This window comes from Babylonia areolata, chromosome 4 (genome assembly GCF_041734735.1).
Source record: "Babylonia areolata isolate BAREFJ2019XMU chromosome 4, ASM4173473v1, whole genome shotgun sequence".
Taxonomy (NCBI): Eukaryota; Metazoa; Mollusca; class Gastropoda; order Neogastropoda; family Buccinidae; genus Babylonia; species Babylonia areolata.
The window spans coordinates 55,928,356-55,938,312 of NC_134879.1; the positions used below are offsets into that span (position 1 = coordinate 55,928,356).

The following is a 9,957-nucleotide window of genomic DNA, read 5'->3' on the forward strand; positions in this document are numbered from 1 at the left end:
TGTCTGCATGTGTGCGTGAGTGCGCGTGTGTGTGTGCGCGCGCGCATGCATGCACATGTGAATATGTGCGTCAGAGAAAGAGAGAGAGAAAGAAATAGAAAGACAAACAAACTGACAGAGAGCAGGAGAGTCACAGACCAAGAAAAAACAGAGCCAAAGAGATAAACTATTTTTCTTGTCAGTAGTTCTTAGGATCACACACACACACACACACACCTGCACGTTCTGACTATTAGTATGTCTACATATATCACCCCCTGGTCTTCTATTTTAAATCTGATTAATCACTGTATTCATTTCTTGCACACCACATTTTCACAGCCCTCTTTGACCCTTTCACCGCCAGTCAATTCAGAGTACAAAATTCCCTTGTGGTATAAACACAGAAAAGACAGTAGCTATGAATATTTATTTATTTATTTATTTATTTATTATTATTATTATTATTATTATTATTATTATTATTTCTACCTTTTTCATATTATGATAATTATTTATTTATTTATCTATTTATGTATTTATTTACTTATTTATGTACGCTTATCTATTATTTATCAACCTTTTTTTTCTTCTCAAGGCCTGACTAAGCGCGTTGGGCTACGCCGCTGGTCAGGCATCTGCTTGGCAGATGTGGTGTAGCGTATATGGATTTGTCCGAACGCAGTGATGCCTCCTTGAGCTACTGAAACTGAAACTGAAGGTGGGGATTCCCCCTGCCATGTACAGAAAATACGGCCTATCCTACCACCGAACATTAAGAGCAGTAGGTTCATGGATAACAGACCAATGACTGGTCACCTTTCAGTGACATGGGTCCTCTACCACGTCTGTGCATAAATGTGAGCTTGGCGGTGAAAGAGTTAAGCCATTGTGCCACACAATTGTTGTAGAGCTCCAGTACCAATGTACACAAAATGATGAGGGAATGGGTTTTGGGGGGGCACAAAAAAAGATCAGAGACAGAGAAAGCTAACAAACAAATCAGCTGACATTTGTGTGTGTGTGTGTGTGTGTGTGTGTGTGTGTATGTGTGTGAGTGTGCACGTGTCTGCACATGTGTGCATGCGTGTGCGCGTGTGTGTGCGTGTTTTCCAGAAAGAGATAAAAAAAAGTAATAGAAAAAAGAAAACATCCCTGAACAAGAAATGAAAAAAATAAGTAAAAAAAAAAGAAGAAAAACGAGGAGGAAGAGCAGCATCAACAAAGAAGAACAAGAAAACGAAAACGAATAAGCAGCAGAAGAAGAACAAGAAAAAAAAGAGAAAAAAGAAAGAAAAGCATCGATAAAAGAACAAGAAGAAAAAGAAGCCACAGGAGAAACACAAGAAAACAAGAAGAAGAGCGATAAATCATTATAAGTAAATCAGCAAAAGAAAAAGAAACATGCAAGCACGTGCACGCAAGCACGGCCCCAGTAAAAATGACATGTGCACGGCCCGGTCCTGCAGGAAATGGGAAAAGCGCAGTGTTCCACTCACCCCCGAGGTGTCCAAGGCCCCAAGAAACAAACGGCCCTCTCCAGTCATTCCCTCGGTTCCCCGAATGAATCAAAGGGCAAATTATTCTGCTGTCCTAATTTTGTGGCTGGCTCCTCAGAGGTCCCTGCTCTCTTCAGCATTAACACGAAAGCACTTGATAGCGGCCGTATGTCTGTGTGTGAGTGTGAGACCACTAGCTTTTTTTTTTTTTTTTTCGTTGACACTTGTGAGCATGATGGCATGATCAAGTGTGACTGGGAGACATCATTGCTATTTTCGTTGTTTGTACTACTTTTACTTTGTATATGTTTCTCTCTCTCCTTTATCCATCTTCTTCCTTCCTCTCCACCCCCCCCCCCTCCCCCCACTCTCTCTCTCCCCTCCCCGTCTCTCTGTCTCTGTCTCTCTGTCTGTCTCTCTCTCTCTCTCCCCTCCCCGTCTGTCTGTCTCTCTCTGTCTCTGTCTGTCTCTGTCTCTCTGTCTGTCTGTCTGTCTCTCTCTCTCCCCTCCCCGTCTGTCTGTCTCTGTCTCTCTGTCTGTCTCTCCCCTCCACGTCTCTGTCTGTCTGTCTGTCTCTCTCAGTTATGATGTCATAATTCGTTGTGTTTAGTATAGTTCTTTACGTGCTCATGTATGTTTTGTTAGAATTGTTCAGTGCTGCTCACTTTTATGAAAGGGGCAAACGCCTCACTTGAATAAACTGTCCAAATCTGATCCCATCTCCCTCCCTCCCTCTCCCCCCCCCCCTGTGTGTGTGTGTGTGTGTGTGTGTGTGTGTGTGTGTGTGTGTGTGTGTTACCCATATTCCATTACCTTCTCTCGTCACTCTCCCCTTCGATTAATTTTTCTTTGCCCTTTTTCTGTCTCCTACCCCTTCCCAAATCCAATTCTATCTATCTGTCTCTCTATCTATCTATCTATCAATCTATCTATCTATCAATAAGATGAGATGCAACCACATTTCTTTCTCACACCATTCAGCTGCTTTTCCTCTCCCCTGATTTCTATCTATCTATCTATCTATCTATCTATCTATGTCCATCTGCCTTTCTCTCCTTTTTTCTTTCATCTCTTTCTCTTTGTTTAACTCACTCAGTACGGCCAGTCCTCTCTTCTCCTCTACACAGATCCCTCGGATGTCCAGTGGGTGTCTGAATGACCCAACCTTTAGCTTCCGTCGTCAGAACTGTGGTTGTCAACATTCACCTCTACAGTATAAGAGCCTTCCGCTTGCAATATTTTGATGACGGTAATTGGGGTGAAACGCTTTTAACGTCGTCTCTTTCGCCGTTCGTATGGAGAGAGTTAACCTGTTCTCCTTCTTCGTTGTCAGGCAGTCAGACTTCGTTTTCAGAGGAGTTCTGTCTCACCCACTTTCCCCTTTACCCCGCCCCCCAACCCCCTCCCTCTCTCTTCTCTCAACACCCTTTCCCCTCATTCACTTATCTCCCCCTTCCCCTGTCTATCTTCCAGTTCCCCCGCCGGACGGACATCATTGTTACAACCACTGCCGCTGCTTCTGCAATCATGGTTACAGCTAGCTTCTATGGGTTTCTTGCTTTTCATGACTGGCCTTTATATGTGCATTTTTTTTATATGTATCGTTTTCTTCGTTTATGTTTTTGTTGTTCTTTCTTTAATATCCTGGCGGTTTATGGCATGTAAGCTGAGAGGCAGAGAGAAAGAGAAAGACAGAGGTTGTGTAGGGATCCAGAGAGAGAGAAAGAGAGAGAGGGAGAGAGAGGGGGTGCAGATACAAAGAGGAGAGAGAGAGAAAGGGGGGGGGGGACTGAAAATGAAGCTGCAACTGTTTAATGTCATTAGCGCACATGCCATAATAACATGGGGTTCACAATTTCATGGGTATCGTCCAAGAAAAAACAAACATTAAACATAAAGAAAGAAAAGTCTCAGAGACTACTCCACACATGCAGACAACAGTTTCTCAGCGAATATGCGAATCTACATCTATGTACATACAAAATAGGCCGACACCTTATCAAAGGTAGTATACTCGTTACTGTTCAATAAGTAAACCACCAAGCACATTAAGAAGAAATAAATAATCTGTGTGAACTATAAGCAGAATGTTTTCAAACTGAAATCAAAAGTTTTCTTGCTTTACTAGCTTCAGCAATGTATTTTGCCAAGGATCTAATTACTTCGTCATTATCAGCTATTAACACATCAACTACGTTTTGCCTTCTGATAACAGGCGCATTAAACAGGTTACATTTCTGTCTAATGGGTTCGTACGCTTCACATGCAAACAAAAAGTGATATTCGTCTTCGGTAGAATTTGTTTTGCATGCTGGGCACGTGTTGGTTTCTGCTGTGCCTGATATGAACCATTTTCTGTTTGCATTCAACCCAAGTGTCCTTGTACGAAATTTGGCCAGCATATCTCTGTGCCATTTATGTGTTATGATATACAGATATTTTTCAGGCTGTAAATTACTATTAAAAGAAAGAAACCAAGTATACTTTTCATTCTCTTCCATATGACCGTGCCAGTTTTGTTGGAATATACATATCAGGCGATCCTTGAATTCTGAAATAAATGCGTCATAATCTTCTACTTCCTGACTTAACCAAACAATACCAAACCCGTTTACAGTAAGTAGTTTCTTTATATTAGATACCCAGTTACACTTCCCATTTTCGTGCTGCTGCAATAACATTTCATAAGCTTGTCTACATAATTTTGTCATAGGTAATTTTAGCAGTTTTAATCAATATTTAATACTTTTTAAATATGTACGGATATACAAAGGGTATCTGCCAGTTTCACCATAGACCATTCTGTTAGAGGAGTGTAAAGGAACATTTAAGAAACGCTTAGTGGCAAACGTATGGACTTTTTCCATTTGGCTATTATCGTACATCCCCCGTATCTCTGCTGCATAAGTTAAAATGGGTTCTACCTGGGAATCGAATAACTTCCAAAAGACCGATGGTTCGTTTGAATTTAGCTTTATTTTTTTTAGTGATCTAAGGATTTCAATGATACCTTTCTTCCCTTTTCTATACATTTCTTCCCACCCTGCATTTAGACTCAACTTTGTAGTGAATGTCACTATTTATAACAGTTCGTCACCTTTAAAATTTCCATACCACCATTTTTCATATCTAGAGAGATACCCACCCATTCTAAAAACCATTACATCTGTTTTGTCTAAGTTGACATTTAACTGTAAACGGTCGGCTTCCTTCTTCAGAATGGTCAGCTGGTTCTGCAGGCCGACAACAGTATCAGACATAAGAAAGACATCATCTGCAAACAACATTAAGAAAACGTCAACAGCGTCCTGGATCATTTGAATACCATGTCTGCCTCTTTTACTAATTTCTACAGCTAACTCATTAATAAAAAACGAAAATAACTAAGGACTCAGTAAACATCCTTGTTTAACGCCACGAGGGCAGTTGAAAACATCAGAGTATACACATTTATCACGAACACATGAAAGAACTGAATCATAAACTCATCGGAGAGCTTTGTACATTTTCCCGTTGATACCATTTTTCCTTAATACATTCCACAAGATATTTCTGTTGACAGAATCAAATGCCTTTCTAAAGTCAGAGGGAGTTGGTGAGAGAAAGAGAGAGAAGAGATGAAGAGAGAGAGAGAGAGAGAGAGAGAGAGAGAGAGAGAGAGAGAGAGAGAGAGAGAGAGAGAGAGAGATGTACGAAGAAAGAAAGATAAAAACCTTTCCCTGCACGTACATTTTCGGGCTGTAACTATTGCAGCTGGTATACACGTGCTTTTGTTTGTGCATGATTACACACCTCCCCCCACACACGCACACATACACACACATACACACACACACATACACACACACGCGCACACACAGATAGACACACGCACACTCACAGTCGAAAAAATACACAGAAAACAAGCACGCGTGCTAGCACACACACATACACAAACACACGCAAAACTCTCCTCTCTCTCTCTCTCTCTCTCTCTCTCTCTCTCTCTCTCTCTCTCTCTCTCTCTCTCTCTCTCTCTCACATGCCACTACTAGTACTACTACCACCACTAGTACTACTACGATGACGACGACGACGACTACGACTACGACTACTGTACCCCCCTCCCCCCTAGCTTAAACACCTGTCCACACACACACACACACACATACGCACACACCACACCACACCACAAACACAACACACCACCACCACCACCCACCCACCTACCTATTCTGTAGATGGTGCGGTCGATGCAGCCATCTCCCTCTCTCTCTCTCTCACTCACTCACTAACACACACACACACTCCACACACGCGCGCGCGCACACACACCACAACACACCACACCACAAACAACACACCACACAACCACAGCCACCACCTACCTATACTGTAGATGGTGCGGTCGATGCAACCGTCGCAGAAGGTCTCCACCAGGATGAAGATGTTGTAAGGGGTCCAGGTGATGAGGAAGGCCAGGAGGATGGCCGTCAGGGTCTTGGCCGCCTTCTGGTCCTGCTTTCGCTCCTGTCGGCGCCAGGCCACTTTCGATTTGGCCCTCTGGCGCCGTACCCTCCCGGCCACCTTGGCCGCCATCTTGGCCTGCTGCGCCACCTTGTGGGTGTCGTTGCTCTGGGCGCGGCGGGCCAGCGCCGGCGTTCCTGTTGGAGGTCGGGCCGGAGGCGGGACTGGCGTGTCTTCGGTGTCTGAAGCGTTGGAGCCGTCGTCGGAGTGTTCGATGCTGATGCCCCCCGCTATGGGGTGTCGTGCCGTGTTGTTGTTGCTGTTGTTGTTGTGCTGGTCGTTGTTGTTGTTGTTGTGATGGTGGTGGGAGAGTTGGTGCTGGAGGGAACGGTGGTGGTGGTGGTGGTGGTGGTGGTTAGGGCGGACGATGGGAAGGCTGTCGTCGCTGTCCGGGTCTTTCTGGGTCAGCTCCGGGTTGATGTCGCCGAAGCTGTCGGCGTCGCTGTCAGTGGTCATGCGTATCGTGGGCCTGATGTCCTCCTCCTCCTCCTCCTCTTCTTCGTCTTTGGATTCGTCAGCGTCCCTGTAGCGTTCTCCAGGCAGCTCTATCACCACCGTGTACATTCGTCCTCTGTCTTTCTTCCTCCGGGACACGTCATCTTTCTCATCGTCGTCATCGTCCTCCGTCTCCTCATCCAGCCTACCAATCTCCCGCTCGGACTCCAAGAGCGGCGTGTTGGCAGTGATACGACTGGACCGCGAAAAGGACGTGGTCAGCTCGGAGTCGGGAGAGTAGGGAGACACCATGGACGAGGAGGGCGACAAGGTCGGGGAGGGGTGGGGGGATTCCACGGGCAGGAGGGGGATCATGGAGGTGCTGCTGCCGATGTTGGGGGTCGGCTGGCTGGCCTTCTGCAGGGTCAGGATCTTGGAGGAGCAGCCGGGGCCGTTAGGTCTGTTGGTGGAAGACGACGTCACCACCGCTGTGGCCAGGGCGTTGGAGGAGCCCGGGGAAGCGGTGGGATCACTGGTGCTGGACTCCTCGATGTAGTCCGAGTCCCGGTCGATTTTCAGACACGACAGGAGTCGGTTTTTGAAGGAGGTGGATCGGTTGATGGTGGCATTGAAATCTTCAATGTCCTCCAGTTCCGGGGAAGACATGCCTCGCTTTTCACTGAGGCTGGACCCCACACGGTCCTCGTCATCGCTGGACAAGGTGTTGGACTTCTTGCTGCCGCCCGCCTCGTCCGGCTTGTCGATGCCCTGCAGCTTGGGCAGGTCCTTCTGCCGCTTGCGGGTCTCGCGGTAAATGCGGTGGTAGATGACGAACATGATGGACACGGGGACGTAGAACGCCGCCATGGCGGTGAAGATGGACATGTAGCGGTTGGTCTTGAGGAACTGGATGTAGCACTCCGTGTTGGGCACGTTGCGCTTGCCCTCGATGTGGGGCCAGGCGAAGATCCAGGGCGTCCACAGCAGCACGGAGATGATCCAGGCGGTGCAGATCATCACCCCGGCACGGCGCGGGGTCCGCTTGGCGCGGTACGTCAGGGGCCTAGTGACGCTGAGGTAGCGGTCGAAGCTGATGATGATGAGGTTGGCCACGGACGCGTTGCTCATGGTGTAGTCCAGCGCCAGCCAGATGTCGCAGAGCAGGGCGCCCAGCGGCCAGTGGCCCATCAGCAGGTACAGCGTGTACAGCGGCATTGACACCACGCCGATGGTCAGGTCAGCCACGGCCAGGCTCAGCAGAAAGTAGTTGCTGACGGTCTGCAGGGTTTTGTCCAGGCGGAAGGCCACGATCACCAGCAGGTTGCCGCCCGCTGTCAGGATGGCCAGGATGACCACCACGATGCAGATCAGCACCACCTGCACAGCTTCGTGCTGCAGCGTGCCCGACACGTCCTCGCTGGCGTTGGTGGTCCAGCCTGCCGCCTCGGAAGAGTTCAGAATCACATCCAAAGTCGTCACGCACTCCGACACACTTCCGTTGCAGCGACTGTCACTCACCGTGCCCACGTCATAAGGAGAACCCTCCGCAGAAGTCTTCACCAGTGTGTACGTTTCCGTGCTGATGGCAGAAAAGGCAGTTTTGAGCACTCGGGACAAGACAGTGTTTTGCTGCACGTGCTCCCCAGCAGTAGCAGCAGCAGCGGCGACGGCGGCAGTGGCGGTGGTGGTGTGGGCAAACCACCCGCCGGAGTTGGAAGTGGACGGGGCTAAGGGGCCGGCGAGTGTCGTGGACAGTGGGTCTGAGGTCGTTCGGTTCCACGTCTCCATGCTGTGGACATTGCGGCCACTAGGGAAACATGTCAGCGCCACGGAACGTGGACTGGGGGGATGTGGGAGATGTGGGAGATGTGGGAGGCGTGGGGCCAAGCAGCAGAACACATCTCGGCGGGGGCCGACATGTCAGTGGTATAGTTGGTGACGCGGTGAATCATATTTCCACACCGCTATTCCACGGATCGGTTCATCCTGTGACACATGTAAATTATAATTAACACATACACGGTCATTACAAGAACGACGCAACAAGATCTACAATAACTTTTATTATTATTATTATTGTTATGATGATGATCATGATGATGATGATGATTATCTTCCAACTCTGTCTTTTTGTCTCTGTCTCTCCCTCCCCTCTCTGTCTCTGTCTCTCATTTATTTAAACATAATTACGTTACTGGAAGCAAGAAAATAATATGAATAAAGAAAAAGGAGATAGGAACAATCCCATTCATGCTTCTTTTGTGTGTGGGTTTTCTAATGATGGACATTGAATTGTTGTGTACTTTAATGTTCTGCAAGTGCATACGTATGTGTGGGTTTCTTTATGCATTAGTGCTGCCTTATATGTGACAGTTTCACCCAGTTCTTTCTCAAAAGATACTACTACTACTACTACTACTACTACAACTATTACTGCTACTACTAGGTACTCAGAGAAAGAAGAGGAGGAGCTGAAGAGTAATGTTAATAATATCAATTAGATGCATAATCATTGCTGTTACGACCTCAGTCAACAATGTCATAGCAGTTTTCATATACATTTAGATATTATGCCATGTATATGCAGAGCATTGTCAATGTTGTCACACTTACACAAAACCATACAGCCAACGAACAAAGGAGAACACGAACAAACGATCGTGAAAACAATACAAACATGCAAGCAAACAGTTATAAAGACAAAAACAACAACAACAAAACAAAAAGCGAAGGACAGAAAGGAACGAACATACGAACAAACAGGCCGACCAACCAACCAACCAACCAACCCAGCTATCGCACCCGGACAGCCCTCATAGGAAACACACATGTACTAGAAGAAGAAGAAGAAGAAGAAGAAGAAATGTCCAAGGGCAGAGGACTACGAGCGCATAAAACAAACAAAAAACGTCAGCGTCAGAGTGGGGCGGAAGTGGCGACTATTGGCTACCGCCGCTATTTCCCAGACTTCCGTTCGGGCAATTACCAGACAAGATGGAGGCCAGACCATTTTTTTTTTTTTTTTTTTTTTTTTTTTGGGGGGGGGGGGGGGGGGGGGGGGACGCGAGGGGAGGGGGCTTGAGGTAGAGCTTTCGGGAAGTCCGGAGGGTGTCGGCTGATCATTTCCCCGTCACGAATCAAGGCTGACCAGGAGACAGCCCATTCACGGGCACTCTGTACGAAGGGCTGCAGAAGATCTACAGGCCAGCGAACGATCCATTTGAGGATTGCCGACGTCTCTTGTAAGGTGTATTGAAACCGCAAAGGAGCCGCTCATGGGATCATTTAACGTTTTCTCTTGATGTGACAAGAAGCTGGTTGAGGTTTAGGGGGCGAAGATAGGATTAAGGAAGGGAAGAAGGGCAGAAGGGAGGGAGGGAGGGACAGAGGGAGGGACAGAGGAAGGATGGAGGATTGGAAACCAGGATAGACAGTGAAGCTTTTCCGGCCCAGGAATGTTTCGTCATCGTTGAAAGATGGGGGTGGCGGAGAGGGAGGGGGGGGGGGGGGACGGGAATGTGCCTCAGGCTGGTGTACT

At 47.4% G+C, this 9,957-nt stretch overlaps 1 protein-coding gene across 1 annotated transcript in view; it reads right to left on the reverse strand.

The window, feature by feature from the left end:
• LOC143281497 (muscarinic acetylcholine receptor M1-like) overlaps positions 1 to 8,371 on the reverse strand; it is a 105,328-nt gene extending 96,957 nt beyond the window's left edge. Inside the window, exons 1-3 of the mRNA XM_076586706.1 lie at positions 8,250 to 8,371; positions 6,354 to 7,998; positions 5,846 to 6,182 (exon numbers count right to left, since the gene is read on the reverse strand). Coding sequence (XP_076442821.1) covers positions 5,846 to 6,182; positions 6,354 to 7,998; positions 8,250 to 8,371 — 2,104 coding nt within the window. The remainder of the gene's footprint in view (positions 1 to 5,845; positions 6,183 to 6,353; positions 7,999 to 8,249) is intronic.
• Between the last annotated feature and the right edge of the window lie 1,586 nt (positions 8,372 to 9,957).